Raw genomic sequence first — 25649 nt, forward strand, 5'->3', positions numbered from 1 at the left:
CCATCTGTGACATCATGGAATGCCCAGCATTTTCACTGGTTGCAAAGGTCCTGACTGGGAGAACAGCAGTATTGTATACAGAGCAAGAGACAGAGTATTAATAATGTAACTAAAGCAACATCAAAAATTTTATAGTAAAGACAGCAATTCGACTTTCATTGTAGCTTTTACTGTCTCCGGTAAAGGCCTATTAGCAACTGCAACAAAGATTTTATTTGAGAGAGATTAGTTACAAACTAAAGACTGTGCTACGACATTAACATTTTTCTTGAATAACAGACTCCAGACTATGGTGTAACTTCTCAAATTCTCTCTCAAGTGTTTAGCGGTATGCATGGAAGCACTTAAACTAGAATTACATTTCCTTGCTTTCCCATTAGCTGCTTCAGAGATAAAAGACAGCAACCATCAGGTAAGTTAAGAGCAAATTTATTTGCAAATACAAAAAAAATCTGGACTATTTACAGATGTAGAAAAGGAAATAACAGCAAAGCTCTCAAAAGTAATTATCAAACCATGTTAAAGAAGCAGTTTAAAAATAATGAAAAACACAAGAGGTAAAAACACCTACTACATCAGTGGTCCCCAATCTTTTTGACTGGGAGGCGCCAGCTGAAGGACCACTGCAGCAGTGGAGCACCCGCCGTTCGGCGGCATTTTGGCAGCGACGCCTCTCGATGACACTGCTTGCCGTCGACAAGTGACGTCATCTAGAAGCATCCCCGCCAAAATTCGGGGGTGACGCCTCTTGATAACATCACTTGTCGGCGACAAGCGTCATCATCGAGAGGAGTCCCCACTGAAATGCTGCTGAAATTCGGCGGCATTTTGGCGGGTGCTCTCCCAGGGGCCAGGACGTGGGCGCATTAAGATGCCCCCACGGGCACCGCGTTGGTGACCACTGTATTATATCTATTATAAATAAATACTAATTACCTAACTAAATTATCATATTATGAAATAGTCTTACAACTTTATCTTTCTTTAGGAGCTGGTGGTCTATCAATCCTGTAACCCGGGGTTGGTACCCTTTCAGAAGTGGTGTGCGAAGTCTTCATTTATTCACTCTAATTTAAGATTTCGCGTGGCAGTAATATATTTTAATGTTTTTAGAAGGTCTCTTTCTATGTCTATAATATATAACTAAACCATTGTTGTATGTAAAGTAAATAAGGTTTTTAAAACGTTTAAGAATTGTCATTTAAAATTAAATTAAAATGCAGAGCCCTCTGAACTGGTGGCTGAGACCCGAGCACTGTGAATGCCACTGAAAATCAGCTCGCTTGCTGCTTTTGGCACACGTGCCATAGGTTGCCTACCCCTCGTGTAACATAACAGATTCAAGGCTGGTAGTCTTTGCTTCCAAATTCTCTCTGGGTTACTACAACTGCATTTTCATCCTTTAAGACAATCCTGGTTCTTTGCATGTCAATGGCAGTTTGCCATTGAATCCCTTAGGACCAGAATTTGGCCCAGGAAAAAACATCCCCAGTCACTGAACACTTAGGCCCAAGTTTAAATCTCAGTGAATGAGATTTAAGTGTATGTTTAACTTTTTTGAATTGTGCTTAAGTGAGAAAATGCATTCCTAAATCATCAGTTGCAGGATAGTTGATTGTCTCACTAGTCTCTGCAACAGTTCAGGATGTCCTCATGGTACTGTTTCGGGTAACTATTTCAGTGTGTCCACAGCATTTATAGCCATGGATACACTAGGTATGGTCCTGTGATCCAGTGTTTTAAAGAGGAAGTTTATTAATAGCCCCAACTGGCTTAATGAGAGCAGGCTCCGGGCAGGTGCCACTCTCCTGTCCTGCTTCACTCTCCCTTTTATCCTATGTCCTTAGTACTGGACAGACAGGGTGGGTTGCCTAATAGCTTGTATTGGCCCCATTTCTGCTGCTGGGAGAGCCAGGCTTTGCAGCTGACAGAGCTCTTCCGGCCTGGCTCTCAACAGAAGTGGGGGGCCATTAAAAGCGATTACCTCGCCCACCTCCCCGGTCTGTCTGGGTCTAACAGGGCAGCACCAGCCCTGCCAGCACCTGCAGTGCCGCCTCCAGTCTGGCCCCGCCTCGCTAGTTGTTGCTGAATGTCCTGGGGGGCGAAAGGCTGATCCCTAGTAGGGGCGGAAGGAAGCGATAGGGGGGCGTCACCCCCACAGGGCCCGGGCAGGCAAAACCAAGCGGGGTGGGTGGACGTAGCGCGGCCTAGGCTGGGGAGCGGCGCAGCCCCGTCGGGCCCCGCTCAGCGCCGGTTCCCAGGACTGCGGCCCGCTGGAGGCCACGGCGCCCCCGACCCAGCCTGAGGGACAGGCAGCTCCCGGGCAGAGGGGAAGCCCCTCCCCTAGGCCAGAGCCGGCCGGGCTCCCCGCCCAGCGGCTGCCTGTCAGTGGCGGAGGCTGGCGCCGCCGTCCCGCCCCTCGGCCACTGCGGCGGCGGCTCCTCCTCCCAGCGGGCAGCCCCCGCTGTCACCGAGCGCGCGGGCCGGGCGGCGCGGAGAGCGGGTGCCCCCCACCGCGGCGCCGCGTCCGCAGGCAGCGGGCGGGACCGGGCCGCCGTAGCCATGTTGAGGCGGATTTTGCAGCGGGTAAGCGAGTGACAGCGGCCGGCCCGGACAGCCGCGTCCTGAGGCGGCTCCGCTTCCCGCTGCCAGCGGCGGGTCAGGGCAGGGGGCAGGCGGCAGGCGGCAGGCGGCGCGCGTGGCCGCATGGCAGCCCCCGCCCCGCTGCCTCCCCAGGCCCGGCTGCCTGCGGTCCCCCGCCCTGCCCCTTCGTGGGGGAAACGGGAGGAGGAAGCACATTCGCTGCTAGACAGGGCCATCCCCTCCTCCCCCCCCCCCAGCTGTGGGGCCGGCTGTACGGCCTGGGGGGGATTCCTCTCTCCCGTCTCCCCAGCGTCCACTGCCAGGTAGGATGCAGGCAGTGCCCCAGTCTGCCCCCCGCCCCCAACACACAGTCTGGGTGGGCAGGGCCCTCTCTTGTGCCCCGGATTGTTTCTGCACCCCCCTGGTGAAGGCCGAGGCCAGGGAATCCAGTGGAGAGAGGGAGCGGGGCGATGCAGGCCCAGGACCCCGCTCCTCTCCAGCTGACTTCAGCTGCGCTAGGTGGTGTCCGCCTGATGCTGGGCTGGAGGCCCGTTCTGGCGTCAGGAGAGGGTTAATGACAAGGGCTCTCTGGCAGAGAGGTGTCTGCTGGGGTTGGGAGACATTACTCACTCTCCTAAGTCTTGCGTTATTAAACATACATTTCTTACATCTCCCTCTGAAGCTCTCTGAGCCATTATATGCTCACACACTCACGGAAGATCAAAATAAACTCAAGTCACACGGATTCTGTAACTCAGACCCACAGTAATCCTGGGTAGTATATTTCTATTCTACTCCGCTCTGGACTCTGATTAATAAATAAACTCTAAAGTCAATTGAAATACAAATGCAAGCCAGGATACCAAAAACTACCAGCCAGCTGTCTCCTATTTTAGGAATTGGTTCCTGTGTAATTTTAGATAAGTTTAAAAATCAATTTGTGCTATTTGATTCTGAACCCTGCCTCTCCTTCTGCCCTCCTCATCTGCCTTTAAAAAATAATCTCAATCGTTTACCTTGCTACTATATTGTAGCCCTAATAGGTTGGTTGTGGTTTACATGGGTGTTGACCATGCAATATTAATGTGCAACAAAACATAGATGACAAATATGGTTGTCAAAAACATTTGGTTTCCACTGGAGTTGGATAACTGGTTCAAAGTGCAAGGGGAATGCCTTCATCTTTAGTGTTCAGCATTGGGATATGCAGAATAGAGTTGAGTCACCCAGCTAGTTGAAAGAGTGTGCTCTAATTCCTACATAACTTTCTTGCAATGTCAGTGTCATGTAGAACTTAGTCATGGCTATTTTCACCACTTATATAACTTTGGTATTTGACATGAGCTTTGAAAATTGCCTGTTTTCACAAGCATATTTGTGAAAGGGTTTGAAGGCTTTTGAAGTTGTTCTAATAATACTCTGTGTAAGGAACATATATTGCAACAATGATAAATCCTTGTTATTTGTGAGAGGAGGGATATCTGTGTACATATTGGTGTAGTTTGAAGTGTGGGGTGACTGATTTTTCTTGTGCCTCAGACTGCATTTCTGCCATAGTTTCTAATCAATCAAAGTTTTTCCCTTTGCTTATTTAAAAGTTACTGTTTACAAGGAATAGTTTCCTGCCTGAAATATGACTTTCCAAAGAATTAATAAGATAACAGCAAAAAACAGGGAAACTTTTTACTTCCAGTGCTGATCACTTTAGGTATTATTAACGTTAGTTTTTTTTTTAATTGATCCTGGGAAATGATCTACTTTTTAGAAAAACTTACACCGTTGTTGGAAATGTGGTCCAAAATATAAATTTAGTTAACATGATCTTTTATACAATCTAAGGCAAATATAAATGTTCCCACATTTTAAAAATTTCAGCGAAGATAGTTGTTTTTAAACAAATAAACATTCCCTTGTCATTTTTGGAACTCAAACTAGAACTAACTGTGAGCAAAAATGAAACTGATTTCATTCATTTTTATTGTTTAAGTAGAAAGAAATACAAAATATAAACAAGAGGCATAGTGACTATGTGAACTTTAAAAACCTTTCTTTTTCTTTGTTATTAGTAACATAGATAAAGAAATGTTTGCTTACAACATATGATTAAGTTCACAATGTCCCTTTAACAGAAAATTGTTAAAATTATACAAACAGTTGTATTCATGGGTTACATTAGAAGCAGCTCCTGGTATGTGATTAGGCCCTACCAAATTAATGGTAATGAAAAATGCATCACAGGCCATGAAATCTGGTGCCCAGCGGGGGCTCCTACCCTGTGCAGCAGTCTAGCTGCTGGTCCCAGCAGGGGCTGGGGAGAAACAAGACTTCCTCCATGGGCCACTCCTGGGGTGGGTCAGACCCACCTCTGGGAACCTGTCTACGCTGCAGGAAGCTGCGTGACTTGAGCTGTCCCCCTCCCCCATGCGGAGAGGCTGAGGCTTGAACTGTGACGCGCACACACGTGCACACACACACACACACACACACCCCCCTCTGTGTGGAGAGGCTGCAGCTCCAGCTGTCAGCCATTCATGCTGCTGGGAAAACTGGACATATGGTAACCCCTCCACTCCTTTTCTGCATTGCTGCAGGTGATGGTCCTGGCTTTAGAGCTGGGTTGCTGGCTAGCTCTGAAGGCAGCACTGCTGCCAGCAACAGGGCAGAAGTAAGAGTGGTAATCCCACAATCTTCCTACAATAGCTTTATGGACCCCCCCTGCCCCTGACTCCTTTTTTAGTTGGGACCTCCATGGTTAGAGCACCTGAAATTTCAGATGCAAACAAAGGAAAACTTGAAATTGACTAATTTAAAAAAAAAAACAAACCTGGCCATGAAATTGACCAAAGTGGACCATGAATTTGGTAGGGGCCTATGCTGAGTTGACAAAATATGAGGAAGACTCCTGACTTGCACTGGGGTTAATAACTGTCCATAATTTTATGCGTAGATTGTATGAATACATACTAGGAGTAAAAACTTTAAAAAGTGAGATGTTCTGAAATGGCTAATTTAAAGCATGTATTGGTTTCTTCTATGCTTTTAAGTGTGTGATATTTGTACACATTTGGTTAATAATGAAGAAAATTACACACATTTTGCAGTCACTGAAACAGGTATATTTGTAATATTTTTTTCTTTGTGGCCATAACTTGAATTTGGTTAATCTTGTTCTTCCTAAGCCAACAGTAGTCACTACTAATTGTATATCATAAATCCTGAAAGTGTGTAATATAGGGAAATCTCCACCTTTGTAACCTTTCACTTTGCATAGCAATTATAAGACAGCAGCAACTGATGCTGCAAAAGCACTGTTTTCATTTCATTTACAATTGTGATCTTTTTCTTTGTGAAGTATCCTTTCAATGTTTTTTTGATAATAGAAGGTAAACAGAATACTGATTACTATTCATCGTAGCTCATATTAGTTTCTGAAGTTGGCATAACCAATCGGGGGTGCATGTCTTTTTTCACTCTCCTCTTCTTTTTTAACCAAGATGATGTGTTGAGTATAATGGCTTAGTCATCTGTTGTGTGTTGCATCCTGTGACCTATCTGTTTTTTATATATTGTCTATTAGGCTCCGTCCTGCAGTCAGGTTTGGATGGATGGATGGACCCTTGCGTTCATATGGAGCCCCATTGACTTCATTGGGTCTCCATGTGGATGCCAGGTTCTGCCTGCATGGATCTCATTGCAAGATGAGGGCTGAAGACTTTGTCCTTTGAGGCAGGAGCTGTTTCATTTTACTTGTCTGTAAAGCAGCTTGCATTCTTCAAAATAAGTAAATAATAATATTATACAGTACACAGTGTTTCTAGCATGTGAATTAGTTTAATAGTATTGTGTAATTAATTTCAGTGGATAAAAAGTGATGTACTGAGGGCTTGGAATGATCTTATGTAATGTTAGTTTGAAATGTGAAATTACCTTTTAATAACTTGAAAATAATCCTTTCTCACTAAAATTCTGAAGGAAAAATTAGTTTGTGAATAGGCTGCTGCTGCTGCTGCTTCTTCTACAAATAGCACACACACCTAGTAAAAGAAAGGAACAAAGCTAATGTCCTGAAAATTGTTCAGGAGCAGAGACTTAAACGAGCAGTACTGTCTTTTTATGTTTTGATTCTTGATTTAATATTTGTTAGGGAATTCAGAATGATTGAACAATAGAAGCCTTATGCTGTATTTAAATCTCTGCTGGGAAAATTGTGTAACTTTATGTTCATATTGTTTTTTCATTTATTTTTAAAGAGGTTCAGTTAGAACTAATTTGAAAAACGTTTTAAAGGGCACTGCTGATAAATTTAAGTACAGTGATACACAGAGAAGTGACTGTAAAAGTGACATCGTGGGAACCCATATTTATATTCTCAGTGATTTCATCAGATGATTAGGTTTCCAAATTTAAAATAAATAAGTAAATATATGTAAAGCATCTCCTGATTTTTTCAAAAAGGAAACTGTTCTCTTCCCCTTGCTTTCTTTGGTGGTGGTGGTGGTGTTTCTGCATTTGGTTAGCTTCTAATTTTGATGATGTATGAAGAATACTGTGTAGTTAACCTTGTTTTTCAGCAGCTGTATTGGCTCTACAGTGCTCACAGTAGTAAACTTGTACTTGTAGTTAAAATAAACAATTATGACTCAGGCACACAGGAAGCAGATCTGTTGAATAAGAAGGTGCTAGTTTTATATAATCATTTTTCCAGTGCTAACCATACTTCAGAATTGTAATCTTGTAAAAGTGTTTGTAATAGTTCTATGTATATTTTATATAGATAGCTTTTCTCTCCCTCCCACCCACACCACATACATTTATCCAGGAGTGAATAATTAAAAGACAAACATACAAGAAAACTAAAAAGGGCATCAGCCGCCTTCTACCCTCTTCTGGGTTATATAGTATGGACCATACTTATAAAGCTGTGTGTATACACTGATGTTCAGAGTGCATGGTACAGCAGTGTTTATGCTTGAAGCCTAAACTAAATGTATGTATTCATAAATATTTAATAATGAAAAGATCAGTTAAAAAGATTCGTTCTCGAATTGACCGATAAAGTCCATGCACACTATAATTTTGAAAGTTGTACTGTGGATTGATTTTGAGGTTTCAGTGTCTTCACAATATCCTACAAAATTTGCATTTAATTTTTTTATGATACTAAGTAGTTTGTCTCTGCTATATTGCTAATGGACATATATGTTTTTCCAGATTTTGAAGGTTAGTTTTTTTTTTTTTTTTAAAGCACACACAAACCCCTTTGTAGCATGCTTTTTCCTGTGTTGTAGGCTGGAATTATGTCTGTTTTAAGTAAGCATTTTACTTTCAAAAGGTTAAAAAGATTTTACTATTATTGTTTCATAACTTTGGCTAGTATTTGCATAACACCAGGAATAAGACATGTCCTGCAGTGCATTTTAGTGTGACTATAGCACACCTAAGGTATTTCATAAAGCAGTGACTTTAATCAAGCAAGCAGTAATAACATCTTATGTTATATAGTACCTTTCATCCTGAACATTGCAATAGCCATGCATTTGCAGGGCCTAATGCTTTAAAGCAATTTGTGTTTTACAAGCTATCAATATTTAATATGCATAACTCATGTTGAAATGCAATCATCTCTGGGGTGAAGCATGGCAGCTGTTTAACTGTGTATAGTAACATTATGTAAGAATTTACAATGGAAAGAAAATAATGTTTTCTTTATCATTAGTTGCTTCAGCAAATCTCTACTCTGACACAGAAGCACATGTTCCAGAAGTGTAGATCTAAAAGTGTCCACCCTCCCACTATCACTTTCTTTCCTCCTATGTAGGTGGGCTGCAGAATAGTCTTCTTGCATCACTGCCAAGGTGAGCAAGTTTGCTCGTTTTTCTGTACTTCCATCTTTCTATTCTAAGGCTTCACTCCTAAAGTACACGAAGGAGCATTCTTTAATTTTTTGGTTGGAACCAAAGACCTGCTTTCATTGCAAGAGATCCAGAAAAGGTACATCCCTTAGTTGAGACGCGTTCTTTGTATCAGAAAGGTCTATTACCACTTGGGATAAATTGTGTACTGGAGACATTTGAACAGATGGGAACCTAATTGGCTCTGAGGTTTTGAGAATTAAAGCTTCTCTGTTAGGGCCTGTAGGAAAGTCTCTCCATCATTCTCAGAGTTGAGCAGCTTGTAGTTCTAAGAATTCCCTTCCCATAAATAATGGGCTAAACAGCTGACCTGACAGTCTGAAGTTGTTGTTTCTCTGTGGGAGAAAAATTTAGTATCTGAGCCTCTCCGTCGGTGTGAACATGCATATATCTTCTTTGAGGTTCCTCAGTGTGAGGGGTACAAGAATGGTGTTTGAGCATAACCTTTGTTCAGCATGGCCACAGCTCATGTACTGTATGGCAAGGTGCTTCTGTCTCAAATTCATAGAGTTTCAAGGTAAAGAGAAGTAGAATAATAACAAGATGCAGTATTCTTCCTCCCACTGGACTAAGATAAGTCTTTCGTCCGATATGTGCACATTAAAGATGAAATTTTGCAATAGGAGTAGGTGAAACAGGCAACATTTTAGTCTTGTAGGCTCTTTGGGGAGGGGACCATGCTTTCCTTTATTTTAAGTACAAAATCTAGTATTTTATGTGTATTACAGGAAACAGATTCTTAATAATTATAGTTGAAGAGATTTCTTCTCTCTTCTCAGTGAAATCTTTCATTTTTTTCCTCCCCTCTGGATAACACACAGGTGCTGGGAGCAGTATAACTGTCCTTTTTCAAACTCCTGATTTCATTAGTTCAAAAACAGATGAAACCTAGAGCACATTAATGGAGCCAAGGATTATTGGTCACTACTTGGATGTTAGCGATTTAAAAATGCTCACATACATAACTAGTTCAAAGCCCCTCTCCTTTTCACGTTAGTTTCACATAGAATCATATCCTGACTGTTAGACCCTACAGATCTTATAGGTGTCAATCTCAGAGGGATCAATAACCTAAGGAGTGCCAAAACCAATCTTGCTCAACACCCATGATGACATTTGGGCTTGATTATCCTCTTGCTTATGCAAGTGTAACTTCATTAACGTCAGCAGAGCTACTTCTTGTTTACACCCAGTATGAATGGACAGTCAGACCCATTGTTAACATCTGGGTCCAAGTAGTGATTTTGCTGGTCAAGTACAGAGAGCCTTTTCTATTGGTCCTCCTCATCCATGCTGTTGAGGACTCCATTTTGTTGTACTTCACAGTCTGAAGGGCTATTACTATGGGCCATTGGGTTCTTGGTTATAAAAAAAATGGTTCCACCTCTACTTCTGATAAAAACCTAAATCTCCTTCTCCCACATCCATCTCATGTGAAGTCCTCCCTTTTTCCAGCTAGGAACAATAAAGTGGGTGCTAGGATCTTTTAGTTTTAGATTACAGGTTTTTACTCTCATTGCTTTTTCATTCCCATGAAGAAAAGGGGATCTGTGTCCAATGCTGATTTCAACAAATGTTTGAATAAAACAGAATTTCATATAGTAACATAATTCCTTCTGTTCGCAAGATTGTTTTGGAGTTGGACACTCAAGATGCATCCTTCACCATATCAAGAAGGCTAATGCACATGAGATACCTGAAGTTCAAGTTAGGTAATAATAATTTCCCGTACAAGTTGCTCCCGTTTGGACACGCTGTTCCTTCACCAATTCTTTATTAGTGGCATTTACTCACCTCTGTCATCTAGAACTTCAGGAATAGTCATACTTAAACAGTTGGTGTATTAGCTTATTACTACAACATGAGATTTGGATGTGGTTCAGAAATCCCTATCAGAAGGTTTTTTGGAACACTGGAGTCAGTGCTTCTATGCCTGTACCCTCTGTTCCCTTTACTGTAGCATAGCTGATTCTAAGAGCCCAAATTTGGGCAGGTCTGTTCTTGTTCTCAGATCTCTCTGCTCTAGGGAGAGAATCACAAAGTCTCTCAACCTGGCAGTTCGGCTCCTTGGACGTTAGTTGAGGAAGAGTTATATTTAGGTGAAATCTAGTAAAATTTATTAGCAAGTTTCTAGATCTTCACATCATAGACATATGCTTCAAACATAAAAGTATTGCAGTAGTTTGACCTGAAGGTTGACTATTAACTGATTGTAGATGTAGGTGTAGCTCATAGGGTGTGCCTGTGAGTTAGAAGCTGTCCTTAAGAAAGGAAAGGGTAATTAGTGTCTTAAACATATACAAATGCTCTTACATCACATATTGTATCATTTAATCTTGTGCTAATATTCGTATGCATGAGGTGTCTCCCCAGGAGTATCAGGAGACTTTCCTGCTCCCTTTGCTGGTGGATATTTCATACCTTTCTAGAAAGCAATGATGTCAGCAACTTAACCCTCCTTGAGTATCTTGCCCATTACTTTCACAATGTAATATACATAACCCCTCTTCCCTGAACTGTTCTTATCACACTGCTCCCCACTTTGAATTCCTCCACTGAATCTCCACGTTAGCAGAACTTTATATAAAAGATATATTAGTTACTATAAAAAACATTATCTGCTGGTACAGAGGAATATGTAACATTGTTCATAACTTGTAGGTTCTATTGTGTTATGAACTGCAGCTTTTCTGCCACATGAAGCTTTTGTCACTTCTTTCATGGCCTGGCATGATACTTTTGCCCTGCCCTACTTGTCTGATCTCATTTTGTGCGTTGCTCCCTGCCTTCTTCATTTCACCAGTGTTGCTAGCCTTGATACCTTGCTTTCCTATAACACACTCTGTACATTCTTCCATCCTACTCCCTATTTGTGGAATGCCCTTTCTGTGTTTATACTGATCTAATATTTAAATCTGATCCCAGGACCTACTTCTGTTAAGTACAAAATATATGGAGATAGAGCTGGAAGGGAACCTTGAAAGGTCATTCAGTCTAGCACCCTGCCTTCATTAGCAGGACCAAGTACTGAACTCATAACCCTGTGTTTAGTAGGCTAATGCTCAAACCACTGAGCTATCCCTTCCCCTTGGTTGTGAGGGCTATAGGAAATTAACTGGTTGGTAAGAAAGCAATAGATGGTAACTTATTTTTTTACATTGTATCAGCTATGAGAAATACCAACATAAGTGCCAGGCGCCACCTTGATGTATAAATTATGTTTATATATCATATTCCTTTCTTCCACCTTTTGATCCATTTTTTACCTTTTGGATTATAAATTTTTAGAGGTGGGGCTATATCATCATCTGTGGTTAGAAATCTTCTACCATATTATGGGTGCTACTGCACTCTAATAATTTTATAGCTAGAATGAGACTATATTGTTCTCCCATGTTGTTTTTTGTCTTATTTCATATTTCCAGCAAATAGACTGAGTAACAAACAGGACACAAAATGGATAAACTTGTAGCAGTGGCCATTTCAGCAACAACTGAATGGGGAGGATGCAACAGGAAGAGGTTCTCTCTTCTATCTCTTGTCATGGTCACCATTGCCCACCTCTGTTAGGTGGAGTGCATTCAGCTAATTTTCCCCTCCCACAACCACTTTCCTCATCCTATTTGATCTTCAAAGACTTCTTTAAAGTGTACTGTATATTAGGAGCAGTACAGTAATTAGATGTAATCCTGGTGGGGAAAAAAGATATAGAATATTATTTATAAACACAAATAGAATCTATACTTCAATTTCAAACTAAGGGAGAAAATTACATTTAGAGGCATCTTTATAAAGGGTTATTTATTGATTTAAATTTTAAGATTTTGGATTTTTTTTCCAAGACAAATAATGTTATGATATTTCCATTTCTGAAGTATGTAGACAAAGCTTATTCCTGTAGCTCTCTCCCTTTATTTTAAAATTCTGTATGCAGAAAGTGTGACTACCTTATATAAGATCAAAAATATTTCCAGATTGCCCACAAAATTACAACATCAGTACTTCATTTGGGTTCTAACCCTGTCAATGGCATTCTTAAAGTAAACTTTGAGTTGGCTCTAGATTGGGAGTGATTGATGGTCTGGTTCAGAGATCAAAAGTAAAATTTTACTATAAGAGTAAACAAATCCTCGTTTTTTCAGAACAATCTGGACTCCCACAGAGTTTAAGAGGGAGAAAAATGTTATGCTATGGAAGAATTTTGGTTTTTTTGATTGGCTGTTTCAATAGCTTTCCTTGCTAAAGTTTGCCTTGTTGAGGATGTTAACTTTCTTTTATGATTCTGATGAAGCAGTGGAACTTTTGAAGTAGATAAGAGAAGGAAAAATGAATCTCTTGCTGAAAAGTAGGATGAATTAGCTGAGGATTAGTAACCTGAATCTATTTCATGAGACTTTGAATGAAGTAGTGTTTACTTAATTTTATTTACTGGTTTGAAACTGTAATTTGGAAAGAAGCATATACTGGAAGCAAATGAAAATATACAATTTAATTTTATAGGATTCCCTGTTGAATAAGCTAGTCTAATTTAATTGGAAGTTTGATCTATGAAGCAGTTTTAACTTTAGTTTTCTGCTTATTCTCTATATTGAAATTTGGTGATTTGTCAAGTAATATATTTTTATTTACTTACTACCTTATCAATGGGCCTACTTTTATCAGCTTTTCTACTGAATAATCTGACAAGTATAAAAACATTGTGCTTTTAGTTAAACTCCACAGTCTGAAGAGGAGTATGTTAGTATTTATTTAATATCTTGTTTAAGAGGCAAAATGTTAATTTCTACGATTTTTCTATTAAATAACCATTTAACTGTATTTACCTGTAATTTGAATTATAATAAGTGCGGTTTGGCGTAGTTCTTTATGTATTAGGGTTAATCTGAGGTGTGATTATTGCTAGTTGAAAATTCTTTTATATTGTTGTGTATTGATCTTTCTAATAAACACTCTTTACTCAGGTGATGATGTAAGGGCTTGGCAGTAATTTTGGATTGTACATTGTTGCATTGACTATTTATGCAGTATGCTTATCAGTTTGTTCAATTTACAAGGCATTCCTTTTTGCAACATAGACTTCAAACTCAGTTTAATAAAATTTATATTTCTTCCGTTTCAGACTCCAGGCAGAGTTGGGTCGCAGAGCTCAGATTCAGATTCCTCTGCAGCCCCAGGAAATGCAGTGGATGTGAACAATGAAAGCACTTCAGAGGTACGGTAAGATAACAATATATGGCACTAGGCATCTTGGCATCTGATTCGCCTCTCTTTTGAGAGGGACTTTGATTAGACATAATCTGTGTAAATGGACAAATGCGTGGAAATGTGTTGTACCAGAAAATTAACAAATGTTTCATAGCATGCATGAATTAGTGAGTTGAATTTGTGAAGTTTTCTAGCTTAAAATGAGCAGACGTATTCTCAGTAGGCTTTATAGTGAAATGTCAGCACATATATGGTTAAATATGAACAAGAAATATATAAAATATATTGCTAATATGAAATAATTTCATCTCAGAACTTTGAGTAAAGTGACATGATCCTGTGAATTTGGGTGAGGCATCAGTGATTCTACATTTGATATAGAAAAGAACCTGCATATTGGTGTAATATGCTTCAGATACATCAAGAATTGCTAAAGGATTGTGTGGTGTCTGCATTTTTATGCAGTCAAGTTGCTCCGAGAACTGAGGGCTCATTCATCACTTGCTTTTTCAAGCTACTCTCTAGTTGTCTTAAGAAATGCCTAAATAAGTTGACTAATGCAGTAACTAGTGGCAGACTGGATTGTTCCTGTAATACAGTATGTTTGAAATTCCCTATGGGCATGTAGTTAAATACAGTGGTGAATTTAATCACTACAATAAAGTATGGTTCCTTTGTGTTGAAGAGTCTAAGTTAATGATAGGTGAATCTCAGAAAGTTCAGATATTTACAGTATCTAACCTAAAAATCTGTTGTGGTCTCCTACCCAACTGGCTTAAAATGTTCCCTTCCTGTAATCCTTCTTTCCATGTACATTGTGGTCTGCTGCCCATACCCATCATAGCCAGACCCATTGTACGACATCTGCCTCTCATTATAATCCCGTCTGATTATCTAGTATTATATGGAATTGAGGGTCCCAATGGATCATTCATTCTGTTCCAGGCAGGCAGGTTTATCTTTCTAAATCTCCCAACCCAGAGCATTGTAAGATCTGAATGGAGATAATAACCTGGGCCCAACAGAAGACCTAGGGATCTATGTAGGCTGTGTCTACACTACAGAATTAAAGCAACGCAAGTTATACCGATGACCATAAACTGTTATAGTTACAGCACTTGTGCATGTTTACACAACTCATGTCAGCAGAGTGTGTCCACAGTTGGTGCTTTAGCATAGAGAGAGAGAGCGAGCAGTGCACTGTGGGTAGCTATCCCATGTCATACAAGGGACATGACACTGAGGAGCACTCCCTTAATGGAAGCTCTCATAGTTGTGTATAAGTCCAGATGTCCTTAGGGAACCTATCCGAAAGGGTGGTGTGAAAGGGTTACTGCGAGATGCAAAGAATGTGTGTGGGGAGTGTGGGAAGGTTATGGCACGCAGTTCTGCATAGGCTGCAGGGGAAGGTGAGCACACGTGTTTTGACTGCAACATCTCTGGTCCTCCATCAGTTTTATCATTTGCTTGTGGCCTACTAAAATACATTCCTAGCCATGCTTCCTCTCCAGGCTATCTATTTTCAATTTTTCATCATTTGTCTTTCTTCGTGCCCTGTGCTCAATATCTGTGGTGTCTGACAAGCACACCTCCCTAAACATGTCCTCTTTACTCCTCCTTCATTGCCTCCTTATCTGGTGGAGGTGCTGTGTTGGTGTGTAAGGGGTTCCCCTGAAGGGCACGTCTGCAGAAGCACAAGAAGTAATAAACAGAGGCACTCACAGCATTGAATCATTACACCTCTTTCTCACTCACTCTCCTTTGGCAAGTATACAGCTCATCGAGTACCCTAAACATGGTGAGTTTGTCCCATCTTGAGGGGAAGGTCCAAGATGGGACAAAGGGTCTATGTGGCTTTAAGAGGATCACTGCAAGCGACTAGGGACACTATTATAAATTCTGCTACCATTTTCCACAGGTGGGGGAAATTGAAGCCTATATCTCACTCCTGAGGGTATGCAAGGGTGCATCTCCGGCATTCTTGCGGCTTCAGACCAGGTCCCTATGCTGCTTGTCTGTGTGTCGGTTTGGTCCCCGCACAAGTGATTGCTGATTGGTGTGACAGAGTTTCCTACGGCGAGGGAAGAAACAAAGCATTTCTGCCAAGGAACCTTCGGCAAAGGATTGGCACGTACTTCCAGGAAAATTTCCTAGAGATCTCTCTGCAGGATTCCTGTGAAATCTCAGTGTGAATTAATGAACTTTTCTGCAGGGTCTGCACTGCTTAGCTGTAGGGGAATGGGAAGCAGACGCAAATACTGCTAGTCTTGTACATTTCTGCCCCTTTACCCACTTCTAGCACACTAAACGAAAGAAGAGACAGCACTATCTCATGTAACTGAGTAGTAGCAAATGAAAATGAGCACTTACCAGAGCTCCCTTCCTGTGTATCATGCGCGCCAGAGCCGGAGTGCTGGGACTGGCTTGAACCCTCTGGACTCAAGAAGAGATCCTGGCTTGCCACGCCTGCAGGACCATCCTGTCACCTGTGCCACCTCATGCTCCAACTCCATTTCCTCATCCACCACTTTGTCTTCGGGGTTCAGTCCGCTGTCTCCAATTCCCGCTGAAGTATCCACGGGGCTCTTGTTGGTGGAGGTGGGCTTGCCGCTGAGGATGGCGTCCAGCTCCGTGTAGAAGCGGCAGATCTTTGTCACAGCTCCAGAGGAATGATTTGCCTCCCTTGCCTGCTGGTATGCCTGCCTCAGTTCCTTGATCTTCACATGGCACTAATGCATGTCCTGTTCGTGGCCCTTCTCCGACATGCCAAAAAAAATATGATTGTAGGTATCGAAGTTCCTACGGCTGGAGCGGAGTTGAGAGTGCACAGCCCCCTTTTCCCACCGACCCAGCAGGTCCAACAACTCTGGTGTACTCCAAGCGGGATCATGTTTGCTGCAGGGAACTGCCATGGTCAGCTGGGAAGATACAATTTGAACAGTCCATACCGAGCAAACGGGAAGTGGAATTTCAAAAAATCACAGTCCTTTAAAGGAGAGTGGCAGATGCCTGTGTACCTGGCTGCAGGGCAGAGGAGTTTGAACTGCTGACCGCAGCAGCCAGCTGGGTGACAGTGCATTGATCTAAGTTTGTCACAAAAAGCTCTACGCCTCTCATTGAGGTGGTTTTATTTTGTCGGAGTAACAGGAAAGTTAAATCAGCGGGAGGAGCATTGTTGTGTGTACACCTCCACTGTTTGGTTGATGAAAGCTGACTTTTTTCTGACAAAACTCTGTAGAGTAGACAAGGCCTTAGATCCTATGAACCTTCAATAGATATCAGGATTAGGTTGAAGGGGGCTGGAAGAGGAGGAAGGGTTAATTTAATTGAATGGATCCAAGTCTTGGAGTTTTTTTTTTTTTGGGTTAGGACTAGGGCTGTGGTCATGAAGCTGTTTTCAAATCAATGTGTCTGAATATCTTATGCCTAAGGTCAGTCTGATATAAATATGTAGAATTTTTACAATTGTGTAGGAAACAACCACTCTTGTAAATCCTCTTTGTTCTTTTCTTCATGTGCTAGGTTCACTGTGTGGTGAAAACCCTAAACAGAGAAGATCAGATCAGTGTATCAAGTATGTAATTAACTTATCCAGAAATACATATCCATCTTTGTAACCTCCCCATGTGTTAAATGATAATGCCAGATGTATTGTAGTCCAGCAGAGTCTTTCTGCTGTGCAGAATTATCTGTGCATTTACATGGCCCTGGTTTAAAACTAGTAAGACATTTGATTCTGTGTGCATCTATCCAAATGCCTGTGTATACATTGGTGACTTTATCTTGCCATTTGATGTTGAGTATGTGGTGTAAACAGCGTAGGTGGAAACTATTTAACCTTTTCTCCTGATGAGCATCAGTTATCCATGTTCTTCCAAATGTGACAGCCCTGCTCAAGCAAAGATGTCTGCACTGGCTTGGCCATCTGAGTAGTTGGGAAAATGGACGCATACCCAAGGACATGCTATATGGGGAGCTATCAGACGGAACAAGAATAACAGGATATCTCAAGTTTTGCTATAAATACACATGCAAGCGAAATATGAAGGAATTTGGAATTGATCCTGACCGATGGAAAACCTTGGCAAATGATCGTAAAATGTGACGCCAACTTCTCTATCAAGGCATTAGAGTCCATGACAGGAGCTGGCTCCTTCAGCTTGAAGAGAAATGAGCCCATAGGAAGCAAGCAGTTCCCAACCAAGAAACATACATTTGAAACAGCTGCCAAAGGTCATGCAAATCTTGGATTGGACTATTCAGTCACATGAGACATTGCAAACCATCTACATCATATCTCTACATCATATCTCTTGCAGATGAAAGGATGCCAACTATGTGTGAATGCATTTCCCATTTTACGCAAACAAGTGGCATGCACAGTTTTGAAAATTGAGCTCCAGAAGTTAGCTTGCGTATATAGCTTTCTGTTTTTTAACAGTTTCTTGTAATAAAGCTTATTTTAACTGGAAAGCAAAATAAACCAAAAAGTAGGTTTAACTAATGCAATTTGAATCTTGGATCTTTACTCTAATTTTCCTCTTTCATCAGTGAGAGAGACATATTATTAAGGCATTGCACTCTTTTGGATTGACTTGTTAGCACATACTTCAGACAAGAGGCTAGAGGAAAAGTACTTCTGATGTTGCAAGATTTTCTTACAGCTGTATGGATTAACTTTGTAAGTTAAGTGGTTGAACATGGTAGTGCAGTCAACAGGTGATCCTTTAAACTGAGGTAAATGACCATTCTGGGTGACAAATGTGTTGTAAATGTTGCTAATTGGTTAAAGCTGTTCTGAATTTAAAAAGAGAGGTTACTAGAGTTTTTTGTTTTATGTTTAACAGTTTATGTAAAGTGCACTCTTACCTTGGTTACAGTTTCTTCAGAATTTAAATTTTACTTCCACATGCATATTATTGCCTCACATATTCTGAATCCATAAAAATAGTGCTTTTGTAACAGTACTAAGATAAATTTAAAAAGCCTTTAAAAAAACTGCTTACCATTTAAGAAATAACTTAGGAGAAAAATAACTGAATTTACTTTGTATAGCTCCACATCAACAGATTTCTTTTTAAAGGGACACTGTCTTCAATTTTTTCCTCCTGAAACTGTTTTTATATTCTGTTTTTCACAAGGAGCATTTAACATTACTGTAACTGAAGGAAAAAAAATATAGTACAATCATTTGTCAGAAAAACTTTGACTGAACCCCCCCCCCCATGAAATGTTGACTTGAGTCCTCTTGTTCATGTACTATGGTATTCTGGCTCTTTCACATCCTCTTCCAGTTTATTTTTATAAAAGGTCTGAAAGCAATGTTACAAAATGTCCTGTCAGACCTTTGTACAGAATGTTGACCTAGGCTATGTCTACACTAGAGAGCTTACAGTGGTGCAGTTGTACTGATGCAGCAGCATCACTGCAATATCTCTCATGTAGCTACTCATTGCTGATGGGAGAGAGCTCTCCTGTCGACATAATTAAACCGCCCCCAACAAGAGCCCAAGTGGTGGTAGTTATATTGGCAGGAGAAGCTCTCCTGCTGACATAGCGCTGTTCACACCGGCACTTATGTTGGTGTTACTTATGTTGCTCAGGGGTATGTTTTTTTTTCCTCACACCTCTGGGTGACATAAGTTATACTTACATAAGTGGTTGAGCAGACATAGCCCTAATATTTTACGGTGGCTATATCATGATACATTATGCATAATGTGCCCCTTTGTAGTGTGGAGCAGTACCAAAGGCCTAGTAAAACTGATGAAAACAATTAACAAAATGAATGTACTGCCTACTGTCAAAGCTCAATGTCTCAGATACGTTTTGTTTTTAATTCACTGAACAACATTCTATTTGTCTTCTCTGTGTTTTGGACTCATGATCAGCAAAATTTCATTTTAAGAAACTTACTGAAAAGTAACAAGCACCATCTTTGTTTCTTGTACATAGGCAATAGCATGCTTTTTAAGAATTTTAATACATATTTGACACGTAAGGTGCTCTTTATGTTTATATTCTTACATTTTAAAAAATGTACATACCTAAAAGTTACTGTTTCACAGGGCTTCATCTGTCCACTATGTATGAAAATGTGTGTAAGTGCCACTTTTCTGTCTGAACATTACCAGAATGAACACATTGGGACAGAGACAAGAAGACAGGAGCATCATGACCTGCCTGCTGTTACTGTGGGTCTTGTTTATTTTGTTTTGAGTGGCTTGGTAATGGGTTGCTTAAAGTAAACGTCTTTCCTTTCTGCTTGCTTGGGTACCAGCCTCTTTCACTTTGTTTCTTGTGATTCCCTGCTGTAAGGAAATATGAGTTGATCTTTTTATGCATATTTACAATAAGGTATCTCTTGAGATGCTTTCTTTTGTTATCTTTCTGGTTTGCAGCCGTCTCTCGTGGAATTTCTGTAATATCAGAAATTTGCATTCACTTTTTAAAAACAGTTTTTTTGCATGATTGTTCTCTGAATTAATATATGTTACTTCTGCATTAGTTAATGTACTTTACGTCTGTGTTAGTCACAATAATGAACCTAAGTATAAGATTTGGGAAATCATTTATACAGTTAAATGTTTTAGAATTTCTGTTTAGCTATCTACTTTACTCTTAAGACAGACTTTTAATGGGAGTCTGGTTTTGAGGTACAGTTATAATATAGTTAGGAGGAGATATTTTAATAATATTTGGGATGGGGGAATAGGAACCTCTAAAAAACATTCAGAATTTTCCCTTTAAAGAATTTTACTAAGGATTTTCAAGTACACTGACAAAATCACAATACAAAACTTCTTATAAAACAATTCTGAGATTTACCACACAATCATTATTTTATATCTCTCTGAGCAAATGTAAAAGCTTTTTGTTTAAGTAGCTCTTGTGTTTAGAAGTATATTTAATAATTCTTCCATCCCTCAGTGTGGTGTTACTTTTATGTTGGTCAGTCTTCTGGTAAATCAAGTCATTTTTCCTCAATACTCATGAACATCAGATACTGAAACAATCAGTTGCAGATGCAACTGTAACGATCAGTTGCAATTAGTCATGTGTCTAAATTATCAGAAAGGTACAACCCCTTCTCTTCTGCCCCCTCCAGGGGAAAAGCACCCAAGCTACGCAGGTTCTGCCCTTTCTGGAAAATGGTGAATGTTTTAAAAAAAAAATCACTTCCATTCAGGAAAACAACCGCTGAGGAAGAATGGGAATGGGACTAGGTGATTTTTTGACCATCTGACGGCCATTGGTTTGATACACAGGTGGACCTATTTACATCATGGGGCAACAAGAAAATTATAGCATTTGCCCCAGATATTGGCACTAGTGGACACTGAGGGTGAACTACTACTTTTTCCTGGGATTAGACTAGCTAATGTGTTTTTTCTCCAATTCCATTATGTTCTAGGAAGATCATGGTGGCCAAGTGAGCCTTGTTTCATGCAGCGGGACCTCTGCAAACAAGGGAAACGCCTTAGCTGTTCTTGTCACCATTTCAGGATGCTCTTACCAGGGCTGCCTGGGGAAGATGGAACAGATGTGTGTATTCACTAGCAAATAACAGCCAGGCTTTGTCAGGCTATCTGATTGGTCCCCCTCTGAGCTTTAAGAAAGTCTAAGTTAGGTTGGCTTTGGGGGATGGGCAGCTTGCCACTTATTAAATGATGCTGGAGTGCCGAGGAGGATCCTTTTGCCTCCCTTCTTCCAGCATCACTTTTGCCTGTGTGTGAAGGTGTCGATTTGTTTCAGCGGTATGAAGTACATGAAGTGGTATTTTTTTTTTTTGCATTTTCATTTCTCCACTGAGAAGTTGATACTATCATTGAAATGGTGTAATTTAAGTTATTTTGTTATTTATTGGTACTTTGCAACATTAACTGCTTGTAGGACAGTCCATGCAGAGGAAACTTTACAGCCAGATGACAATTAAATTAGGGGAAGTGATTTTGGTCCCGTGTTTTGATGACTGGGGAATCTGGGGATTGTGATATTTCAGGACAGTGAAACTCACCAATTGGGACTCCAGGGACTGTCCTGAGATTACTCTAGATCTCATTACAAGGATCAAGTGTATGCTGTCTTATTGTTGAAGTGAGCTGGCCTAATTTTTGTAAGTCATATGGCCAAATTGGTCCATGGACCAGCAGGAGAAGAACAAGGGTACTGCTAATTATCAATTGGAATTAGGTGCTGGGCTGCCCTTACTGCGAGAACTATTCTTTATTTCCCATATTGATGATGATTATGTTAAATAAAGTGAGATCTTTGTTACCATGCTGTTAAGTCAAAATACATCAGAAGCAGGAAGCCTGCCTGTCAATCAGTGGGTCTACTGGATGATTGCGGTGCTAAAGCAGCACTCAAGGAAGATAAGGCCGTTGCAGAGAAGTTAAATGAATACTTTGCAGAGGTCTTCACTGAAGAGGATTTGAGGGAGATTCCCACACCTGACAAATCTCTTTTGGTGACAAATGTGAGGAACTGTCCCAAATTGAGATGTCCATAGAGGAGATTCTGTACCAAATTGAGAAATTAAACAGTAATAAGTCATCAGGAGCAGATGGTGTTCAGCCAAGAGTTTTGAAGAAACTCAAATACGAAATTACAGAATTACTAACTGTGGTATGTAACCTACCATTAAAATCAGCTTCTGTACCAGATATCTGGCGGATAGTTAACGGAACACTGATTTTTAAAAAAGGCTCCAGAGTTGATTCTGGCAATTACAGTCTGGTAAGCCTAACTTTAGTACCAAGCATATTGGTTGAAACTGTAGAAAAGAATATAATGATCAGATGCATAGATGAATACGATATGTTGGGGAAGAGCCAACATGGCTTTTGTAAAGAGAGATCATGCCTCACAAATCTATTAGAGTTCTTTGAAGTTGTCAACAATCATGCGGACAAGGGTGATCCAGTTAGGATGGTGTGCTTGGATTTTCAGAAAGTGTTTGACAAGGTCCTTCACCAGTGTCTCTTATCCCATGTCTGCTTACTTTGCTTAAGAGGGAAGGTCCTCTCATGGATCAGTAACTGGTTTAAAAAGTACAAATAACGTGTAGGAATAAATGGTCAGTTTTCACAGTGGAGAGATGTAAATAGCAGGGTCCCCTAAGGATCTGTACTGGGAACAGTGCTCAACGTAAATGATCTGGAAATGGAGATAAACAGTGAGGTGGCAAATTTTGTAGATAGTACAAAATTACTCAAGATAGTTGAGTGCAAAGCTGATTGTGAAGCTACATAGGGATCTCACAAAACTGGATTACTGGTTAACAAATTGTTGCTGTTTTCAAAGTAATGCACATTTGAAAACGTCCCAACTATACATATAAAATGATGGGTTCTATATTAGCTGTTGCCATTCAAGACAGAGATCTTGGAGTCATCATGGATAGTTCTCTGAAAACATCTGCTCAAGGTCCAGCGACAATCAAAGAAGCTAACAATGTTAGGAACCACTAAGAAAGGGATAGATAAGACAGAAAATATCATAATGCATTATAGAAATTCATGGTAAACTCACATCTTGAATACTGCATTCAATTGTGGTTGCCCCATCTCCACAAAGACATTAGAACATAAGAACTGCCACATGGGGTCAGACCAATGGAATTGGAAAAGGTACAGAGAAGTGCAACAAAAATGATTAGGGATATGGAATAGCTTCCATATGAGGAGAGAGAAAAAGGGCTGAGACTGTTCATCTTAAAAAAGACATGACTGAGGAGGAATATGATAAAGTTCTATAAAATCATGAATGGTGTGGAGACAGTGAATAGGAAAGTATTATTTATCCCTTCACATAACACGTGAACCAGGGGTCACCCAATGAAATTAATAGGCAGCAGGTTTAAAACAAACAAAAGGAAGTACTTCTTCACACAACTCAGTCAGCCTGTAGAACTTATTGCCTGGAGATGTTGTGAAGACCAAAAGTAAAACTGGATTAAAAAAAGAACTGGATAAGTTCATGCAGGATAGGTCCATCAATGACTATTAGCCAAGATGATCAGGGATGCAATCCCATGCTCTGGGAGTCCTTATACCTCTGAGTGCCAGATGCTGGGACTGGATGACAGGGGATGGGTCACTTGATGATTGCTGTGTTCTGTTCAATTCCTTTGAAGTATCTGTCATTGGCCACTATTGGAAGGCAGGATACTGGGCTAGATGGACCATTGGTCTGACTCCGTGTGGCAGTTTTTATGTTCTAATAAAAATTTACTTTACATCTAATTGTGATTTTGATGCAAAAATTGCTGTTTGTATTAGGGAGTAAAAGTACTGTTTACAATCTGAAATTTGGTAATTTAGCATAGCTCTTAAATTCTGTGTAGCTGTGGTAACCAATACCAAATTGTACAGCATATTAAAAAAATAAACCAGTTCAGTTATATTTATTAGTGTAATATCAGAGTGGATAGAGAATAGAAATTGCTTTTATTTTAAAATATGTTGTTTATGAAAATGAGAGACTAATTGGAGTGACTTTTGAACTAAGATGTTGGAGCAGCCCCTGTCTCCAGTGCTCCATATACCATACCAGTGCATCTGAATTCCATCCTGCAAAAACCCAACTATTATATCCCTGAAACTCTTGAGAAGGCATGTAGGCTATGTCTACACTACACAACTTTAGCATCACTCCTGCTAACAAAGCACTGTTCACACCGGGGCTTGTCTGCAACATTTGTCTTTTGGTTTTTTTTTTTAACACCTCTGAAAGACAAAGGTTTTGTCATTCAATTGCCAGTGTAGACAGAGTCTGAGTGGGGAAGAGGTTGTCCCTGGAAAGATAAGGCCACATTGAAAACTTTGCTGTAGGTCTGGCCTGGGATGAGTGGCAAGTGGCTATGAAATTCCAGTATAAAGATAAGGAGATGATTCTCTGTGAAGACTGAAAGCATTATCTACATCATTCGCCTTTCCTTCCAAAGCCAGATGTGAGCAGAAAAAGTAGCAGAGAGTCAGAACCAATTCAGTCCTGTGAATGGTCTTTCTGTGCTGTGTAAACTGTGTCTAAATCAATATTAAAATAGTTCTTTGGAATGGTTAGAGATTAGGAGGCTTCTATAATATCATTCTGCCAGTAATACTCATTGGATTTAGACAATATTTATTTCAGTCTGTACCAGTCTGTACACTGAAACTGTTTGTGGGTCTGTATATGTGTGTGGGATGGTGAAGTTTTTGTAACCATTGCAAGTTATATTGGTACAATTAAAAATATATGTATTGTAATTGATCGCAAGGAGTGTTCTGCTTTTAGTGTACTGATTTACTTCCCAAAGAATACTCAATTGCTGCAATGATGCATGAGAATATTAATGCTACCCTAAAACAAATTTGTAAAAGCAGCGAAGAGTCCTGTGGCACCTTATAGACTAACAGAGATTTTGGAGCATGAGCTTTCGTGGGTGAATACCCACTTCGTCAGATGCATGTAGTGGAAATTTCCAGGGGCAGCGGGAAATTTCTAGATGCAGGCAAGCTAGAGATAATGAGGTAGTTCAATCAGGGAGGATGAGGCCCTGTTCTAGCAGTTGAGGTGTGAAAACCAAGGGAGGAGAAACTGGTTCTGTAATTGGCAAGCCATTCACAGTCTTTGTTTAATCCTGAGCTGATGGTGTCAAATTTGCAGATGAACTGAAGCTCAGCAGTTTCTCTTTGAAGTCTGGTCCTGAAGTTTTTTTGCTGCAGGATGGCCACCTTAAGGTCTGCTATAGTGTGGCCAGGGAGGTTGAAGTGTTCTCCTACAGGCTTTTGTATATTGCCATTCCTAATATCTGATTTGTTTCCGTTTACCCTTTTCCGTAGTGACTGTCCAGTTTGGTCGATGTACATAGCAGAGGGACATTGCTGGCATATGATGGCGTATATTACATTGGGTCGAAATGACAGTCTGGACCTCTACATTGAATGCTTCCGCCGACGTGCA

At 40.4% G+C, this 25649-nt stretch overlaps 1 protein-coding gene across 4 annotated transcripts in view; it reads left to right on the plus strand.

Moving 5' to 3' along the window:
- The first annotated feature begins 2486 nt into the window (after window positions 1-2486).
- The window catches only part of EEA1 (early endosome antigen 1), a 164860-nt gene continuing 141697 nt past the window's right edge, over window positions 2487-25649 (plus strand). For 3 of the 4 annotated variants that reach the window (XR_003998482.1, XM_030548559.1, XM_030548561.1), the window contains exons 1-3: window positions 2487-2586; window positions 13615-13707; window positions 19769-19894. Coding sequence is in view for 3 of the 4 variants with exons in the window: in XM_030548559.1 (XP_030404419.1) it covers window positions 2563-2586; window positions 13615-13707; window positions 19769-19894 (243 nt within the window). In the remaining variant the exon portion in view is untranslated. The remainder of the gene's footprint in view (window positions 2587-13614; window positions 13708-19768; window positions 19895-25649) is intronic. The other variant, XM_030548560.1, reaches the window with a different exon arrangement.

The sequence above is a fragment of the Gopherus evgoodei genome, chromosome 1 (assembly GCF_007399415.2).
Source record: "Gopherus evgoodei ecotype Sinaloan lineage chromosome 1, rGopEvg1_v1.p, whole genome shotgun sequence".
NCBI classification, from domain to species: domain Eukaryota; kingdom Metazoa; phylum Chordata; order Testudines; family Testudinidae; genus Gopherus; species Gopherus evgoodei.